This window comes from Cervus elaphus, chromosome 23, assembly GCF_910594005.1.
Source record: "Cervus elaphus chromosome 23, mCerEla1.1, whole genome shotgun sequence".
In the NCBI taxonomy this organism is placed as follows: Eukaryota; Metazoa; Chordata; class Mammalia; order Artiodactyla; family Cervidae; genus Cervus; species Cervus elaphus.
In genome coordinates, this window is record NC_057837.1 from 30726369 (window position 1) to 30747512 (window position 21144).

Sequence of the window (21144 nt, forward strand, 5' to 3'; positions counted from 1 at the left end):
GGTTTGTTTTATTGTGTATGGTCTAGGGTTAAGTATCCCACATGGACGTGGAAAGAAAATGTTATCTGCAGTTGTCTGATGTCATGTTTGACGGCTGTCAGATCAAGCTAAGGTCCCAGTCATGGGAGTTGAGGCGCCTACACTCGCCTAGCTGGGCCTCCAGACTGAGAGGCAGACAAGCCACTCCCATCGTGTTTTGTTCAAACCCCTGAGCCACAGGCTTTATAAAATGATTATGTCATGAAGTTTTAGAATGGTTTGTTATGAAACAACTGTAAGAATAACAGATTATATTGTAGGCTCAATGTTTATGAATAGAATCTATGGTTTTTCATAATCCTTGTGGAATTTAGGAGCAGAGTTAGAGAACTAATTCTATTAATATTTTATATCCATTTGGAAATAAGCAAGATTAACCCAAAATACTGACATTTTACAGCTGTAACTGTAGTAGCTAGTATCACACTCCTAATACAGTGCTACCGAAAGTTGTTATATATAAAATTTGGGGTTTTCCTATGCTAAAATCTACTTCTTATCATTGTCAATGTATACAAAAATATAAATAAAACCCCCAAGAGATTTATAGAGGAAATACCTGTTGTTGAAGGTAAAGTTCAGTTCTGAAATTCAAGAGGCTATCTTGTCTGCCTAAGTGAAGTATTTTCTGGGTATTCACATTTCAAATTGCTGGGCAACAAAACTATTGAAATACAGTAAGTGCTCTCAAAAGTACACAGGAAGGGGCTTCTGTAACTCTGTCCACTGAGGAAGACAGCTGTCCTCCAGGTTCTGGTGCTCCTGACCATCTGAGTTACAGAGTTCCTGGGTAGGTGCAAGGTTTGGGCTCCCTGCTGAGGTGCTGTGTGAGTCCAACAGGCATTTGTTCTGTGCTCTCAGGGCTACTGGGCAGACTCATTTAAGAGTATGTTATTTTGAGCTACGAATGTAAACAAATCAAGGGTAAAGTTAAAGAAGAAAAGTGTTTATTTAAGCCATCAACTAGGATCATAATAAATAATGCAATATACTAATGTAATAACAGATGTTCTCATGCATTTATCACATTTATAAATATACAAGAAAGCTGGCTTACAGGGCTGTTGGGACAAATTTGGAAATGTGTAATTGGCAATACAGTGAAAGTTAACAGTGTTAAGACTATCAAACAGATTTTCTTTCCTATCATTTTTTAAAATACATCCTCTATATATCTGTGACTAAATGGTAATGTTCCCTTATAGTTTCTACTTTTTATACACATGCCAGAGCTAAGCCAATTGTCAAAGATCCAGGTTGATAATTTGTTATTTATCAATATTTCTAATGGAAACCAGATTTTAGAAATAATGAAGGTAAAAACTCTTTTGCATTTCAATGTGGAGGCTGATGTATTGCATGCCAGAATCACTTAAACAATAAATGGTGCCTGAATGAAATAAAATCCCAAAGTAGAAGTCTATAAATAGTAACCTTGATACTCAATATAAAAATGCTATTGTAATATGATGTCTGTAATTTGGCAAATGACCAAATTATCTGACTGCAACAGTGATGAACTTTGATTAAAGCTTAGTTTTGCTAGTAAATTTCACATAAAGAATTTAAATAGGGTAACCTTTAACATAAAGCTTTAAAACAAATAATTTAAACATATCTTAAACACTGAAAATGTGTCTTTAATTGTTATTTACAGTTTATCGGTGATACCAGTGTATAGCTTCATTGGGTCACTTGCCAGTCTTGCATCCTTTTTTCAACATCTGCTATTACAATCTTCTTTATAAATACTTAGGCAAATCAGTTTAGTGAAGGAGAGCGATCTGTGGTCCAGAGTAATTCAATGTATGGCCATTTGGTTTGGAGACAGCGTTTAATGGGTGTGTCATCTGTCTGTAGCAGGGGGTCTTCAAACCCCATAACAACTGCGGTTCCTTCCACATACATTACCTATTGAACAGAAGCAAGCCACCGAGGTCAATCAGTACTCTTAGCAAAGTCTTATGAGGGACTTTTTCATAGACTAGCAAACAGGGTACTGTGTTTACAATTCGGGATTTTAAAAATCACAAAGAACGTACTGTTTCTGATAAAGAAGATGCTATTTCTAATAAAAGAAAATTCATTCTTCAAGTGTTGCCACCTCATTCAAATGCTGCCTTATTTCAGATAAAAAGCTGTAATAAAAATACAGCTATATATTCTGAGAAGGACTTATAATGAAAGCAGAAAATAAAGTGGTGAATTTCCAGAACTGGAAGCAAGTTGAATATTTGTCAATGAAATTTTCTGTTATTGTATTAAATACTTCTGAAGTGCTCTTCATTTTGGTTTGGCCCAAAAAATCAGGAGAAAAAAAGATTTCAGTCAGAAACAGAAATCAAATAGCAGGAAAAGGCTGATGGATAAAAAAACTATGTAATTGATATGCAGTGGCAGGTGGACGTAAGACAAAGGTTTTATTCTGATTAATTAAAAAAACTTAAAGTAACATACTGACAATGAGCATTTATAAGCACTCACTGTATACATGAAAGCATTGTCATTAATTTCTCTTGATATCAGGAGATTCTAATTGCATAATTTGAAAGACAACAGAATAAGCCTGCTGTGTTGAAAAGTATGTATAATGATTTTCACACTCAGTGGCTGATACACATTATTGTAATTATGTTCTTCCAAGATAAAAGCTATAAACTTAGCCTTAAGTTGGAGTCTCCTTAAAAAACATTAACTACAGGACTGGAGTATTTTCTTTTTTTTTTTTTGGAGTATTTTCTATTACTAGGCCAGGTACTTTGGTTTCTTAACTAGGTTCTAGTTTTGATGGAGTAAGTTTACTATTAAAACCTTAAGTAATCATGCTTTTAACTCTCTAAAGCAAAACTTATTTTTCTGAAAAACTGTCCACCAAGCATATAACAGGTTATCATAATGAACAAGAAAGACAAGACCTCTTCCATGAGAAACTTTCCTTGCTCACAGCGTTACAGCAGAAGTGCTCGGGGCTGAGTACCATGATCATCTCTGTGGCCTCTCCAGCCTGGGCTGCCCCAGTGGGTCAGGCTTCCACTTGGCCAGCCTTCTCCTGCTGCCTGTTTCCTCAGGTATTTTTAATAGTATCTTCTATGCGGTCTGCCACATTTCTAGCTCAGAAGTAACTTTATGTTATATCTTTGCAGCTTAATGGTATAACACATGCTTTGCATTCTAATTCTTATGTACTGTTGTCAGGTTAACAGTTCATCTTTGATTTCTGATCTTTTTGTTAGTCATGTCAGACACCTGTCATGAGCATAACTTAAAAACTTACTATACACATATAGCGTGGGCAAGCAGACCAAGGACAGGACTGGGTTTCAGGAACTCAGCTCCAGTCCCTGCTCTGCCAGTGACTGGCCATGTGACCCTGGGTGAGACGCTTAATCTCCCTGTTCCAGAGGCTTCATCTGTAAAATATGGATATTTGACTGATCTACCTCGCAGGGATTGTGTAGGCAAGTAACTACTTTGTGACTACAAAGTACCTTCTAAGACAAGGCTACACAGAATTTACATCTAGATGAAGCGCTCATTTACACATTAGGACCGAACATACAAGTTCTCTTATTGACAATTTCTATTTTTCACAATAGGTATCAATCAATTATCCTCCTATGAAAAGATGTTTGGCCCTAATTTAGTAAAAGTTCTAATTTATATTTTGTTATGAAAACAAGACTAAATTTTAGGGGCAGGTTTAGATTTGCTCTAATGCACATGATGATCTGTTTTCTGTAGCCATCCTCAGTATATCAGATACACATGAAGTCAGCATGGGTACTTCAGATTAAAAAGGCATGGTAGGCCTTATTCCTTCTAATATGAGCTATATCTACTGTGACTCTTACTGGAATAAATGCAAACAGAGTAGATATATCTTATGTGTCGCCAAGCTCATTAATCAAAGAGGGTGAACTGGCAAGACCCAACTTCTGCTGTAGAGCAGGTGAGTACACCTGGAAGTGAAGCACCCGTGGGCCCTTGTCCGAGATGCAAGAAGGAAAGATCAGGGCACAGTGGGTGAGCCGCAGGCTCGGAGGGAGACACCTAGCCTTCGCTCCAGCTCTGCTGCTTCCTGGCTGCCTGACCTTGGTAAGCTGCTTCCTTCTCTGTGCCTCAGTTTCCTCCACTGTAAAATGAGAATATGCAAGAACACTTAGTTCATGGGGTGGGGTGAAACTTTGGAGAAAACAAAGTGCTGATGAACACAAAGTGTTGATGACAATTCTAGGTACATCCTCAATAAATGCTCGCTGTGATGGTTATTAATTTAAATCCTTTCAAATAGTGTTTTTTTTTTTTTTTAAATAAAAAATCTCCCTCTTATCCCTTCTTTCTTCATTTAAGTGGATCAGTAACTTCAGTGTACTAAACTTGATTCTACAATATTTGCACATCAAGGGTAACAACATGTATGTAGATGGAGTTACCTTGTCACAGTGAAACCACTGCTCCAAAATTCCAATGACGCTCTGAGTCCAGGTCTCAGATAAGCTGTGACAGTAAAGAGACTCCTAGAATAACCTCCTTGCTTAGGCAGCAGTTTTATGGGACTCAGACATTGTTAGTACATACGCCTGTATTTTATCAACTCAGGTGAAGACAAGTTAAACTGAGTTATCATACCTTTTCATTGTAATTTGACTGTTTCAATCCATTGTAGTGGTAGACAGTAAAAGACTCTGGACCACTGGAACCCTATATTATAAATAACCAACAATTAAAACTGTAAATCTAACTAGCAATTGAAAGTAAAATGGAAGCTTCTTAATTCCACAGACTTTGATTAAGGAATCAGTTGACAAAGCAAGAAACTTAGATTTATGTACTTAAGTACTATAAAACCTAAAAGGTGAAATAGTCACACCTGGGGATGAGACTTGGCCCAGTCCCAGAAGCTCCTGGAACCCACCTTCCAGGCGCTACCTCTTCTATCCCTCAGTTATTCTGAGCTACTCTTTCCTGCTCATGTTTAGTTCATGCTGGGATTTGTAACCAAGAATCCTAAAAATGTAGGACCTAAAAGCTGCTTTTCCAGTCTTGTCACCAACCACTCACCTTTCTAAGTTCTCTAAGACAAGCATATTCCTCATCTTCCCATGAAAAGACCTTTTGTTGTCAGCTCTGTGCACATTTGTGATTTTTTTCCCCCAACTTCTCTTGTTTTACAAGACCTAGTTCAAATCTTACTTTAAGTTTTCCTTAAATATACTAATTGGACTTCCAGTTGTCTCAATAATTTGATATTTTTAATTGTTTTTAACTTTTCATGTCGAGAATCTAAGCTGTTTTTTGTATCCCACACAAAAGTTTTATAAGACATATCAACCATCTTAATTTATACATGAGTCAGATAAATGATTTGACTGGATTTTCAGAGTTAATGTATTTTAACTTACAAAATAAATATTTTACTGCAGTTCTAGTAACAAGTGGTATAAAATAAATAGCAACAAAAGGTAGTGTAACAGCGCTAAAATGCTTTGTCTCTGGGCTTAGACAACCTACACTGGATCCTGAATTGGCCTCGTGCTAGCAGTATAACCTTAAGCCATTTTTTAAGTTCTCTAATCTTCAATTTCCTCACTGGCAAAATGGGGGAAAAATATAATACACAATTTAGAAGGTACACAGTATCTCATGCATAGTACATGCTTATTGAATGGTAGCTGCTCCTGCTATTCTTACTGTAAACCATGCTGGTATCTGATGAAACGATCACAACACACCTTGCTAAATAATTTGAGGGAGTGGTAAAGCCCTACACTCTGACAGCAGGAAAAGTAAGGGTAGGCTGTAGAATTAGCCAGTGACATAGACGTGACTGGAGCGTACTGAGACTGGTATAGATGCTTTAACTGAGCTCCGGTTGTTGCAGCCAGTGGAAGACATGTCCCAACATGAAACAGCACAGTTCCATTCAAAGGGTCTCCTTTAATGCAACTAAAATTCTCCTGGGACACAGGAGCACTGGTAGGCGTTCACACTACCTACAGGCTACTTTACCTTCTTTGCTAGCATTGAGAAAGTTCTAAAGATACATACCAATCTATTGAAAATAGTTACCTGAGAGAAGTTACCCAGGGGCAGGAGGGGATTAAGAGAATCTTTCTCTTTTTACTCCACATATTTCTGAATTTGAATCTTCCTTTAGACAACAGTATCAATGTGTCTGTATTGGTGTATATACTCTCTTTCACCACCTCTATCCTTTAATCAAAATTTTACATTACTGTGTTGGAACACACATGCCCTTCTAGCCTCTTGGTCTGGGCAAGTATTTACATAACAAATACTGCTTTCTCAGTCTAATATCTGCATGTTAGAACATGTTTAGTAGGAAAAAAAAATGCTGAAAGAATCATAATATGATCATCCCAATAGAACAAAACAATAAATGTATTTCTTCAACTATGTTACCTGATCAGGAAAAAATTCTTGAAGAAATGGACCCAATAATATGATTCCTAATCCTTCTGGATCTAATTTATTCTTCATGAGATTTATACTATGGAGAGAGAAAAAAGAAAAACAGTGGATACCACAGGAAAAAAAAGCTTATTTTTCTTCTTTCATGATTAAATTACTGGTACTGCAACACATTTGACTGCCAAAAATCCTGAGAGCTGTTCTTTTTTAGACCCTTAATGACAAATACACAGGAATGACATCTAATTTGCCAAAACTTGGTTATTTTTAAACCAGAGTAATCTGTTACTATTTAGAATTTAAATTATGATGATGACTTTGGAATATTGTTCCTTATTAGGTAAAGTTACTTAAAAACCCAGGCTCATAAAAGCAGGCCTATAGCCTCCCAAAGGCACATTCCCTTTGCTTCATAGGTATGCCTGAATTTAGCTACCAAATGAGGCATTTAGGCGTAAAAATAAACATTTTTTTCTTTTACGTTAAAGAGAAAAAGGAACAGTGTCAAAGGCAGTAGTACATCAGATAATCAAAAACATCTCCTAAAAAGCTTACTTTCAAGAACCAAATGAGGTGGAGGCTTAAAATTCTTGGACAGTGTAAACTGAAGGTTAAAAAAGGTAAGACAATTCTCAAAGAGCTAATAAAGTATACTGAATTTCAGGAAGTGGCACGATTGTTGTTCCATGATCAGTCTGGAGCAGCGCTTGGCAGAACCCTTACCATTTGGTGTCACTGAGGTTGCTGAAAGTATGTGTAGAAAGAAGGCAGTGAAGAGTGGACTGCAGTTTAAAGAGTTTTAAAAATGAAAATGGTCTTCTCAGAACATTTTTTTCTCCATATTACCTCTCAGGTTATAAAGATAACTTTTTATACAGCTGACCCTTGCATAACATGGGTTTGAATTGCCAGGGTCCACTTAAACACACACATGTATTTTTCAATCAATATATACACATATCATAAATAAATTTCTCTTTCTTATGATTTTCTTAATAAGCTTTCCTTTAGCTTACTTTAAGAATACAGTAATACATATGTCATGTTGTGACATGAAACAAATGAAGACACAGTCATATTTACTATATTTGTTAATCCTTAATAAGGTCCAGTTAGTTATGGCCATCAAATATTATAAATATGACTGGACCAAAGGACCAAGTGAGTAACTGTCCAATCTTTCAGCTATTTCTAGAAAAACAATTTGACTTAGCTGTGCTAACTTTAATAACTGCCTTTTTCTCCTTTCCCATCTTAAGACTTGCTAGTAACCAAAATTATCTGAGTCAAGTCTCTTTTGCGTAGTACAGCAATGTAAACAAAAAGCTCTCCACTTGGTAATCAGTTGAGAAGAAATATGGTAGTTATTATTATACCATTTATTGGACTGGTTCAACTGTCTCTGAATTTCTCCTCTTTAAGTTGGAATCACCAATTATGTCTACTAAGAAAGGGTACCATCCCAGCTCTAGGTGGTGAGATTGAGACATTATTTCACATGTAATTAGTTTGCAAATGTTTATACATATTTCATACTTTCAAAGAAAATATAGCCAAACTAACTGAAAACAGAATAGGATCAAGTTCTAAAAACTGGGTATACCAATATGTTTTGGGTTGCTTTTGCTGAATCCTTTCCTTAAATGTTTGTTAGCTAAAGCTTGTTCACTGTCAGATACACTTTCAGAAGAAGACAAAAAAAAGGAAATGTAGATCAAAGGTGATTTTTAATAACCTATATTTGATCAATATATTATGTATTTGATTAAAAGATGTGTCCACCTAACTAGAGAGATATCTTCCCATGGATAATAAAGATCCCAAATTTATAGAAGTTATAGATGTAATGATGTACATTATTAATGAAGACAATGGCCACGTGCTGCAGTAAGAGTCCTCCCTCCCTCCCTCCTCACTAAATAACACTGTGTATGTATCTTACTATTCAGGATCTGAAACGAGGTCCAATGCTTTCATCACATCTTCTAGAAGTGAGTCAGGTATGAATCCATTATCTGAGAAAAAATATTACAGAAACAATTTAGATAAAGTTTACTTTAAGAAATGTTATTGCTGATCACAGACGCCAGTGAAAAGTCAGTAAGAGGGACACAAAGAGTTAAGGAATAGCATATTAAGTTTATTTTGGGCACAATGTCTATTATTATTAGGTTCTTTTTTTCTGTTAGTGTTCTTGAGCATAAAGGCAAAGATTTATTTTCAAGGTTAGTTTCAAAAATAACCACATGACTTCTACCTGAGAACACCAAGGAAACCTTAAAGCCAAATTACTTCTTAAACAGGCTTACAAATTTAAATGATGTAAGTTTTTTCTACTTAAGTTTATAACGACTATTTATTAATTAGGTATATTTTCAATAAATAATGTAAACCTTTAAATTCCCTTTAACAAATCCAATAATCCTTTACCAATAAATTCCTCTTTTTACAATGTTATGTAATTTTTTGAAAGGATGTTCATGATTGATTGCTATTTAGATCTCTAACAATATAAGATCAAGAAAAGATATCTCTTGATTTAAATCAACAGACCTGACTTAAAGCCAAAGATTTAATAGGAAAAAAAAAAAAGTTGGGATGCAGGGTAGAATCAAATGTTGATGAAGACTAGTCCATAGAAAATACTCCTTTTCTGGGGCTCAATGAGGATGGTAAATGGCCCAAACTCAGATGATGCAATAGAGCATGACACACAAAAAAAGCTTGTAGGGCTGTCTGAAATCAAAGTGCTTTTAAACAAGCAAGTTGTTGATTCCCTTAAATGTACAAAGCTTGAGTTCCTCTACCCATTTACTCATTCCTGAAGACTGTCTTGGCTTTTGATCAGCTTCCAACACAATACCCTTTTTCAGGGATAGGATAATAATACCACCATACCCTTTTCAGGGATTAGAATAATAATAAAAATAAAAATCTTGTCCTCGAAAACGAGGTGTCCAAAAGTCCCGCTTCTGTCATCAAACCACAAAATAAAGCATAGCTGCTCTTTCTGGATGTAGTGTGTACTGTCTCTACCAGAAAGGAAATAGAGAAGTTATGATTTTTTAAAGTCTTTTCGTAAACCTCATAAGCACATGCTTATTCATATGAAGACCAACTGGCCTTGACTAAAAGGCTGAGAATCATTTAGGATAATTAAAAATTTCCCTAAACATAATTTTATAAAGTGGGGGTTTAGAATAATTCCAGTTTGTCAAGTTACCAATAATTTACAATATAGAGAATAAAGAACTTGTTTGAAGGCACCTGTGAAAATATTCCAGCTTTGTAAGCCTAACTTGAGTTCGAAAGGTAGACAAAAATCACTCATTTTGCTTAGTTAGGTCACAGCTAAAAGCTTAGCCTCTCCAAATGTAAAACAGGCTTTATCAGGTCACTGGCAGACAGAAACAGTTCTGTGTTTATGGGTCATCACATGTATCACTCGACACAGGCAGTGTGTATTACAATATTCTTCTGATGCACTGAATGAATAGCAGGCAGCCTTATCTCTTCTTACTGTAACTGAGACTCCGCTCCCATCCTCAGAAAAAGCTAACTGGCTGTATAAGATACAAACAACAACCAGGAAAACAACACAACGACCTCCTTAACTCAAACATCATTTACCTCAAAACTTAACCATTCCGAAACTTTTTTAAGCGGCCTATCAGATTTACAGCTTGTAAACATGCAGCACAGCGGTGACTATAAGCCAGTGACTCTATTTTTTTATACATACAGTATAACTAGAGACTGGAGAGTATTTTTTCAATACCTCACAGACTTTTTAATACACCCAAGATCAGAAGAGGATATTTGGAATTACCTTTTTAAAACACTGATTTTGAAGTTACTTTATTCTTTAGCAGTCATTCATATCAAGACAAGTTGTTTAGAAAAAGAAGCCTTAAGTCTAACCAGATGAAACTCATGCCATCTAGGATTTAGTTGGGTGGTTCCGCAGAGAATATGGAAATAGAGACACAATGATAAGATGACCTCAATACCAACAGCAGAGGAAACCTGAGAGTCAATTTGTTGACTTCTCAAGCTATTCTTGCCTGGAAAATTCCATGGACAAAGGAGCCCAGTGGGCTATAGTCCACGGGCTACAGTGCTGGTGGGTTGCAAAGAATCAGACACGATTGAGTGTGTGCGCGCACACACACACACACACACAGAGCAGAACTGAGAAGCACCAAAGGAAAAAGGATTATGTGAATGCATCAGTAATTTAACCACATGAATATAAAACAGACTTGTGCAGGCGTTCTACCTCACAAGAATGGGGAAGGTGAGAGGGGGCACTGTGTGTGTGTGACAGTGAGCTGGTGAGCAGCTACAGAGCCAATATTCACATACAGTTAAGTTGTGTTTTAAGACATTTGAAAAGGAGGGGGAAAGCTGTTTGTTTATAAATTTAAAAGTTTTGCTTTTTAAAAACCAGTAAGCAGATGGTAAGAAGTGTCCAGCTCCTAGAGCGTGAGAGGAGGGACACAGCATTGGGCAGTGCCGGGAAGGAACGAGACAGTGGAGTGACTAACAACCTGCTGGGTACAATGAAGAGTTCATGAGTGATAAGAAGTCAGAGCTGGACATGAAGGAAAAGGAAGCACCCATTGTGACTCCTACTGGGAGAACCTGCGGAAGACAAGGGGAACCTGGCAGGTCTGTCTTAGCAGAGGCTGCAGCTGACAGAGAGCTGAAGGAGAAGAGCTGTGTCAGTTCAAGCGGGCGGAGGAGAGCTTGAGAGGAGGCAGGACCCAGCATTGGGGCTGTAACATATTCAAACCTCTGTAGACAAGAAGAGTAAAGTTTCTTAGGAACAGAGGAGAAAACCGAGAGCTAGTTATTGTTTAGTCACCAAGTTGTGCCCGACTCTGTGACCCCATGGACTGTAGCCCACCAAGCTTCCCTGTCCATGGGATTTCCCAGGCAAGAATCCTGGAGTGGGTTGCCATTTCCTAGAAGAAATCTAATTGAGGAGAATGTAAACACTGTTGGTTTTATTCAAGAAATTAATAAATTATTATTAAATGTTGTACTTTACCTATTATTATTATTCATGCTTTAATAACATAAACAATTTAGTAGAACCTTAGTGGAGAAAATATGTGACTTTGGCCCTGAGGCAAGGTCTGGGCATTTTCATGGTTGCTTTTGCCCTGGTCTTCTGTCCCATGTCTCCCTGCTGCTTTGCTTCTCTGGCCCCTGGACGGCAGGGAAGACAGCCCCAGGACCAGCACAGGGCTTGACATAAGAAGCTGCTCAATCACAGTTCTGACATTCAATTATTCAAGCTAATCCTAACTTTAGACTTACATAAACTGCTCTGTTCGGGTACCATGGTTCAACCAAAAACAGCTTTGTGAACTGTACCTATAAGTTTGGAAAGAAATGAGTAGTTGATTTCTGGCCTACCTTGCAGAACCACTTCACCTTATGTGATGGGAAAGTTACAAAACAAACTAAACATGGTGTAGAATACAGAAAAGAGTACTATGGTGGGGGTGGGGGTGGGGATCAAATTAGTAAGTTAGCTGTTTAGTTTGTGACTAAAAATGAAGAATTTTCTATATTTAATCCAACTTCCTAGAGTGGACTCTATATAGCTAAACAATAAACAGTGATACTCAAATGAGAAAGTGGAGTTCATTTTCTCCATGGTAAGCTCCAGGAGCTGGTGATGGACAGGGAAGCCTGGTGTGCTGCAATCCAAGGGGTTGCAAAGAGTTGGACACGACTGAGCAACTGAACTGAACTGAAGGTAAGTAACAGAAAGAGACAGCTTTTCTAAGATGACTGAACAAGTTTTGTTTACTTCTTAACTATTCAGATTATAGTCCTGCTAAGTTGTCCCACATAAAACTATATAGATGAAAACTACTTTATATAATTAATAATTTTCTCTAATTAAAAAACATAACAAATTTATTTTCCTATGTATTCCTTAGGACTCCATTCAGAAAAACCACCACTGATCATGAATTGTGTTTTTGTATTGACAATAAGATAGTCTAATTTTCCTTGTAATTTAGTAAAACCAAATGGAGTCTGCTACCTCATTAATGATGGAAAAAATTGAAATTGTAAAAAGCAAACAAATCTACTACTTGTGACTGTAGACACTAAACTTTAGTTTTAGTATCTTTGTATTCCTGATGGTTCCTTCCTTTAAAAAAACAAAACAAAAAGAAAACTCGCCTTCTAAATAACATTAGGCTTTTCAAGTCCAGATCTCCTATGGTTGTGATACTCCTTATTCTAAAGGCATTTCTCTACACCTTTGTTCATCATCTCCTAAAATATTATGTTCGGTTATCTCCTGAAATATTCTGATACTTTCTGTGCACATTTCTCAAGAAACTCATTCACTTAGAATTTCAGGTCTCAGTTTCTCACTAAGGAAAGAAAAATATAGGTATCCAAAAAGGCTGAGTACAGAAAAGCCATATGTTTGAGGTGAGAGTGGTTTGTGATGGTGGTTACACTGGGATGAGAGTATGCTTGATATCTTGGACCATCAATTCAAATCAAAATTACACAGCACTATAAAGACCTGACTGGAAACCCTGGGAAGATACCCAGTTCATCTGTCAAGTCATCTTACCTACTCCATCCTATAATGTATTCCATTCCAGAAGGAAACTACCTCTCACACAGTGATTACTATCAATACGGGTAGAAACATGTCACCTAAAATGTCCTGAAATAGAGCAGGCATTTACATGTATATGTGTCTATACCACTCCACACTCACTCTCCACTGGGATGTGAGGTATAGAAAAGGCAAACATCTAGAAGAGGGGTGAGAGATGGGAGGGAAAAAACAAAACAAATACCTTAAATCCTTAAGAGGAAGGTACATAACAGAAAATTGCTTGACTCGTTCTCTGAAATATAGCTCTTTAAAACATAAATCCTCTCAGAGCTCTGAGCTGAGCATCCTGTGCTAGACAGCAGCCTCCCACTAGCTGGCTATTTTACACATGATAGTGTATATATGTCAATGCTACTCTCTATTCGTCCCCCTGCCTCACCGCCCTGGCTCCTTCCCCTGCCCCTGTATAAAAAGTCCATTCTCTTATGTCTGCATCTCTATTCCTGCCCTGGTGCAAGAGGGAGGGGATATATGTATACATAGCTGAAACTAAGATAGCAGTGTAAAGCAATTATATCCCAATAAAAGAAAGAGAAGGAAAAGAAAAACCCCATAAATCCAAGCCTTGACCATTAATTTCTTACCTTTGGCATCACTTTAGTAAATGCTACACGATTATTTTTCTTGTGCCTTGTCTTTGCACTCAAGTCAAACGCTTTGCTGGCTACTGCCTGCATGTAAATTGCTATTTCCTACCTTATGTTCACAGATATCACTTTCTTTTCTTTATGCTTCCATTTGCCAGCGTGACCCTCCCCCCTCAGGTTTTCTTGATGGCTTTCTAGCTAATCTCAGTTCATGTCCATCACATTTCTTTTAACCTTATTTATGTCAATCTTATTTTCATTTTAACTTGCCACAGTTTCCAAAAACTCTATTAAGTTTGATCCCAACTCAAAAGATACTAAAAGCATTTAGGAACATAAATTATTTATTTCCCATCTTTTCCATCAAATGATTCAAAGAGGTAAGAGGATGCTTATTTTTGTCACCCTCCACGACACAGTTCAATGTGCTACACATAACCAGTGATTCCAGTTGAAGCTGTTAACTTATTAATACTATAAAACTGATTTCATTCAGTGGTGGGAAAATATAAAGATGTAAATTACTTTCACTTCTAAAGACCTAGAATGAAATGTTACTGGAAGTTTAAAAGATTATTAATTCCAAGAGGAAAGAAATTTTTTTTTCCAAGTTAATAAAAGGCACAGTGGAAGAAACTAACTGTATGTAAACTCACCAGTACCAGCACCAATTAACTTGAGGTGTAGAGAGAAAGGAATCACATTTATAAAATACCTACTACATGTTAAGCACTGCAGGTGCTTTACACAACATTATTCATTTAATATTCATAAGGACTCTTAAATAGGCTATTATATGATACATAAGAAAGCAGACTTATAGACTGAAAGGTAACTAAAGTTATATGGGTTACCAAGATTCCTAGATTTGTATGACTGAAATTTTTAGAGATTAAAAGAGTACATCTCCAAGAACAAAAAATTTCAAGGCAGAAGAAAATCAATTTATAAAAACAACTGAATGCATTCAGCAGTTGATAAGGACTCATCCAAAAATGTAGGTTCCTATATGGTAATTTACAAGGGGATAGAAGGCATGACTCAGTTTTAAGGTTATCCTGGAAAAGTCAGTGAGTGAGTCGTGACCATCACCTAACTAAGGTACATAAATGCAAAGGTGATCAAAATCACCTAGCTAACAATACAGTGGAAAACAAAGTGATATCTAAGAGTGATATCTGTCTACCTATCAATGAACTTTTCAAAACAACCTTTGTTAGTGTGGTAGAGAAGCTAAGATCTGGCTCAAAAACAAACCATAAAGATGGTTTTTCTTCTGTATTTCCTTGCACAATTACACAGAAATATTCTGGGGAGTGATGTCAGCACGATGGAGGGCTTGGAGACCCCAACTCATGTCTCCCACACAAAAACCCAATAAGACAAACAACTACAAACAGAAGAAAACAGCCCAAGGATAGCACTGGGCTATGAAGCAGCAGCAAAAACCCCAGAGAGTTCCAAAACAGGTTGAGGATAGTGGTGTGGAAAAGTACACCACTTTTTAAGAAGTATCTGTGTCCACCCATCCCCCAGCCAAGAGCAGCCTGACACCAGGAGGGTTGCCCTGGGAGGAAGTTCACCACCTGGGGGAAAAGGGAAAACCCCTGCAGGCCTCCCCAACAGTTGCGGGGGCGGCCACGTGCTGCCCCTGCTGCAGTGGTCTCCTACTGTCTTCATCAACGCTGCTCCTGCATCTCCTCCCAGAAGGTCTAGTCCCCCAGGTGCCCTGCCCTGTTTTTAGGTGCTGACCTAAAACAGTCACACACATCAATGGAACAAATAGAGTCCAGACATAAACCTACACATAAATGGTCAATTAACTTACAACACAGGAGTTGTGATATACAATGAATAAAGACCAGTCTCTTCAACAAGTGGTACTGGGAAAGCTGGACCACTTGTCTTACACCACACATGTAATTTGATCCACTTTGAGTTAAGACTTGACTGTAAGACCAGAAACCTTAAAACTTATTAGAAAACACAGGTGGTAAGCTCCATGACACTCTTGGCATTGATTTCTTTTGGATGTGACACCAAAAGCAAAAATAAACAAGTGGACTGTATCAAACTAAAAAGCTTCTGTGTAACAAAGGAAAATGAAAAGACAACCTACTGAATGGGAGAATATATTTGCAAATCTCACATCTGATAAGGGGTTACTATACAAAACATGCGAAGAACTCACAGAACTCAATACAGAAACCCCAAACACTATGATTAAAACAGAGGCAGAGGATCTGAATGCACACTTTCCTATGAAGATATACTGATTATATACAACAGGTACATGAAACAGTACTCAACATCCACTAGTCATCAGGGAAATGCAAATCAAAGTCACAGTAAGAAATAGCAAGTGTTCAAGAAGATGTGGAGAAAAGGGAACCCCTGTGCACTGTTAGTGAGGATGTAAATTGGTACAGCCACTAGGGAGTACAGTATGAAGGTTTCTCAGAAAGTTAAAAAGAGAACTACCACATCATTCAGCAATTCCACTTCTGGGCATTTATTTGAAGGAAGAGAAAACACTACTTGAGATGCATCTTCATGTTCAATGCAGCATTGTTTACAAACCAAGATACTGAAACACTCTAAATGTCCATCAGTGGATGAATGGATAAAGAAAATGTGGTATATACACTAAATGGAGTATTATTCAGCCAATAAAAAGGAAGGAAATCTTTCTATTTGCCTCAATATGGATGGAATTTGAGGGCATCATGCTAAGTGAAGTAAATCAGACAAAGACAAATACCATATGATCCCAATTATATGTGCAATCTAAACAAGACTGAGGTCATAGATACAGGAACAGACTGGTGGTTGCTAGAGGCAAGGGGTGGGGGAGTAGGTGAAAGGAGTAAAAGGTGTCAGAGGTACAACCTTTCGGTTATAATGTGAGTCATGGGATATGATGCACAGCATGGTGACTAGAGATAAATCATACTGTATTGCTTATTGGAAAGTTTAAATCAGAAGTAGTATCTTTCCCTGTTTAATACCATCAGAAGTCAAGATTCAAGTAACCATACTTAAGTAGCATGTGAAACAAAACCCTTCTACCATGTGAGAATATGATGATCACTTTTTTTTTTTGGTTCTCATTTCCACTGTTTCTTATTTAAAATTTTCAACTAGTACAAGATAGATTTCATTCAGTAATCCAACAACTCTTTAAAAATAAAACTCAGGAAAGGATCAATGTATTTCAAATATATAAACATATAAAACAATGCTAGTAAAAAATAAAATATTTTACCTTCTGGATCATAAGTTTGAAAAACTCTTCTGGCTTGTTCTGAAGGAGCCTCAGGGGCAACTAAAGCCATATCCTGAAAACATAAAAAAACATGCTATCAATAAGCTGCAATATTATGACATTAAAAACAAAATAAACACAAGGCTAGAGAAATGAAGACATCAGGAATCAAAATACTGTGAGTTATGTTAATATTTATATCAGAGCTGTATGACTCTCTGGGCCTTAACTTTACCTCTGGAAAATGGCAATACTACCTCAACCACAGAGAACTGCTGTGAGAATGACATATAAAGTTTTATATAACTCTTGAAAAAGTCTAATACTGTATAAGTAATTACTATAAAACTGAATCTGTAAAAATTAATGACATTTTTTGTTTTATAGTAATATCTAATGAACAATGACAAAATATACTCTAGTTTTCAAATATCTAAAAATTAAATCCAGAGATATGATAACAATTACATAAGAATTCATTTGAAATTTGTTACTTTAGGAAGCACGTTATATCAATGACCTAGGGACAGATCAATAATAACTTCTGAATGTTCAGAATTTTAACTTTTATTAAAGGAAATATCCAAAAGGCAGGTTTCTTTTTCCTATAAAACTCACTCTCTATCATGATGAATTTCTTTAAAAGTAAACCACATTACAACTTACCAAAAATAAGCACAAAATTCAATGTTATCTTGGACTCTTCACAAAGCTTGACTCCACATATTTTAACCATTATGAAATTCTACACTTAACGAACATGAAACTAGAATATAGGCTCTAATTGTTTTCCTCTATTCGTATATCTGGTCCAAGCATCTGCCTATAATTGTGTTCACTCGGACAAACCTCATCAGAGAGCAAAAGTTTCCCAAGCTTCCCTTTATACCATCTTGATTCCTTTTTGAGGAGTAGGTATAAAGGAAACATATCTCAACATGACAAAAGCTATTTATGACAAGCTCTCAGCCAACATTAAACTCAATGGTGAAAAGCTGAAAGCTTTCCCACTAAAATCTGAAACAAGACCAGGATGTCCACTCTCAGCTCTTCTAATCAACATAGTATTGAAAGTCCTAGCCACAGCAATCAAACAAGAAAAATAAAGGGATTCAAAATAAAAGGGAAGAAGTAAAATGGTCATTATATGCAGATGACATATTATATGTAGAAAACCCTAAAGATTTCATATAAAAACTTTTAGAACTGATAAATAATCAACAATATAGCAGGATACAAAATTAACATACAGAAATCTGTTGCAGTTCTTTACACTAATAATGAAATATCAAAAAAGGAAAGTAAAAAAAAAAAATCCTTTTTAAAATCACATCAAAGTAATAAAATACTTCGGAATAAACCTGGCCAAAGAAGTGAAAGACTCATATGGTGAGAACTATAAAACACTGATGAAGGAATTTGAAAATGATTTAAAGAGACAGAAAGACATTCCATGCTCCTGGGTGGAAAGAATTATTAAAATCTCTATACTACCCAAAGCAATCTACAGATTTAAAGCAATCCCATCAAATTACCTATGACATTTTTTACAGAATTAGAACAAGGAATCCTAAAATGTATATGTAACCATTAAAGACCAGAACTGCCAAAGCAATCCTGAGAAAAAAGAACAAAGCTGGAGGCATAACCCTCCCAGACTTCAGACAATACTACACAGCTACAGTAATCAAAATAGCATGGTACTGGTACAAAAACAGACATACAGATCAATGGAACAGAATACAGAGTCCAGAAATAAACCCACACACTTGATTTACAGCCACATATACATCAGTGAACTTAGAATACTCACCTCAGTACCACACACAAACTCAAAATGGCTTGATGACTTAAATATAACACATGACACCATAAAACTCCTAGAAGAGATCATAGGCAAAAACACTCTGACATAAATCATAGCAATGTTTTCTTCAGTCTCCCAAGGCAAGAGAAATAAAAGTAAAAATAAACAAATGGGACCTAATCAAACTCTTAAGCTGTGCACAGCAAAGGAAACTATAAACAAAGTAAAAAGACATCCTGAAGAATGGGAGAAAATATTTGCAAATGATGCAACTGACAAGGGCTTAATTTCCAAAATATCCAAACACCTCATACAATTCAAAAAGTAAATAAATAAATCAAAACTACAATGAGGTATTACCTCACAAAGGTCAGAATGGCCACATCATTAAAGTCTACAAGTAACAAATGCTAGAGAGGGTGCACAGAAAAGGGAAGGGTTGTACACTGTTGGTGGGCATATACATTGGTACAGCCACTATGGAGAAAAGTATGGAGATTCTTTTCAAAGCTAAAAACAGAGCTACCATATGATTTAGCAGTCCCACTCCTGGGCAGATATCTGGAGAAAACCATGGTTCAAAAGGATAAAGGAAAAAAAAAAAAAAAAAGGATAAAGGAACCCCTATGTTCACAGCAGCACTATCTGCAATAGCTAAGACATGAGAGAAACAAAGATGTGGTACATGTACACACACACACACACACACACACACATGAATATTACTCAGCCATAAAAAAAGAATAAAATAAAGCCATGTGCAGCGACACAGGCTGACCTAGAGATTATCATACTAAGTGAAATACACTAGAAAGTCAAATACTGTATGATATCAATTATATGTGCAATCTAAAATATAAAAAAATGAACTTATTTATAAAATGGCAACAGACTCACATAGAAAACAAACCTGCGATTACCAAAGTGGGGAGGGGGTGGGGGAGGGATAAATTAGGAGCCTGTATTTAAAATAAATAATCAACATGGTCTACTTTACAGCACAGGGAACTATATACAGCATCCTGTAGCAAACCATAATGGAAGAGAATATGAACGAGAGTATATGTATTTGTATAACTGAATCACTTTGCCGTACAGCAGAAATACAACACTGTAAATCAACTATTCTTCAATTTTTTAAAAAGTGGGATATAAATGTTAAATAGAATTTAAATTGCTACTTCTCCATAGAAACAAATTTTTTAAGAAATGCAGTAAATAACTTTTGTCCTAATCATCTTGCCCTTATCTCAGAGATGAAGGAATAAACTCTTCAGTGTCAGTTAAAGTAGTTCTCACTTGACCATGTCTGAGCACCTTAAGAGTATGTTCCATTCAATGGGGAGCAGGTATCAAATGAGTATGGGAATCAAAACAAGGCAATACATACAAGCCCCTACACAGTTTTAATGTATTAAATGATAAAATAATTTAAAAAAATCTGTTCCTTTATAATGTAGATCTGGTAATGTCCAATTATTTCCCTTTTACCATCCCTTGGTACCAACTTTTAGGGTCCCCTTTTCCTGCACTCAGTATCATTTTATAGACAGCACACCTGTCAGGGACCACGCTTTCATCTGGTTGGACTTTCAATGCCTTTCTGATTTTACAGTCCAGTCCTTTACTGCTGGATACTTGGATGGTGGTAACGTTTTACCATAACCACTGCTGTACCAAATAAACTGGAACATGTGATTTCATGCGTGAACAGTCATCTACAGGACATGAACAGTTTTATCTGTAGGACAGAGTTCCAGAGCAGGATCACTGAGGCAAAGGAAAAAGGTGTTTGTAGTTTGGTACTACAGATACTACCTGATTCTTGGGTTAAATCTGTTCATTTAACCTAGTCTGAAGAGTATTTCTTAAAATGCTTTCCTTTCTCTAATACATCACCAGTAGAGCCTTAGCTCTACAATCACCTTTATATCAAGGCTAGCATTGTAGTGTTGGCTCTCAGATTTAGGGAGCATTTAATAGCATTGAGACTATTGTTATTATTATTCCTTAGCTTCCTTTGCCACTCCCAAACCTTAATTGCAAATATCTCTACATGTATTCCAGAATAAGCTTTCGCCCCCTTAACTGTTTCCAACTCTTCCTTTCTTTTTTCAATTGTCCCCTTGAGAACACCTGTTGGAATTTGTGGAGGAGCAGTCACTGAAACTCTGGCGGAGGAAAAGGTATACAGCTGTAGATGAGATTTTATGCAAAGGGAAGGGTTTGGAGGCACAAGACAAAGACAAAGTCATTCTTCCTACTCGCCACCTACTGCATTTCAACCTTTGTTTCTAGTAAGTGATCAGGCAGAGTTTGAAATGAGTTTTAACACCTTACTTCAAAATTT

At 36.5% G+C, this 21144-nt stretch overlaps 1 protein-coding gene across 2 annotated transcripts in view; it reads right to left on the minus strand.

The window, feature by feature from the left end:
- Window positions 1-964: 964 nt before the first annotated feature.
- MINDY3 (MINDY lysine 48 deubiquitinase 3) overlaps window positions 965-21144 on the minus strand; it is a 92332-nt gene continuing 72152 nt past the window's right edge. For both annotated transcript variants that reach the window (XM_043882711.1, XM_043882712.1), the window contains 5 exons: window positions 16988-17060; window positions 8414-8486; window positions 6463-6550; window positions 4669-4740; window positions 965-1950 (listed from right to left, as the gene is read on the minus strand). In XM_043882711.1, the coding sequence (XP_043738646.1) occupies window positions 1801-1950; window positions 4669-4740; window positions 6463-6550; window positions 8414-8486; window positions 16988-17060 (456 nt within the window). In that variant the 3' untranslated portion in view covers window positions 965-1800. The remainder of the gene's footprint in view (window positions 1951-4668; window positions 4741-6462; window positions 6551-8413; window positions 8487-16987; window positions 17061-21144) is intronic.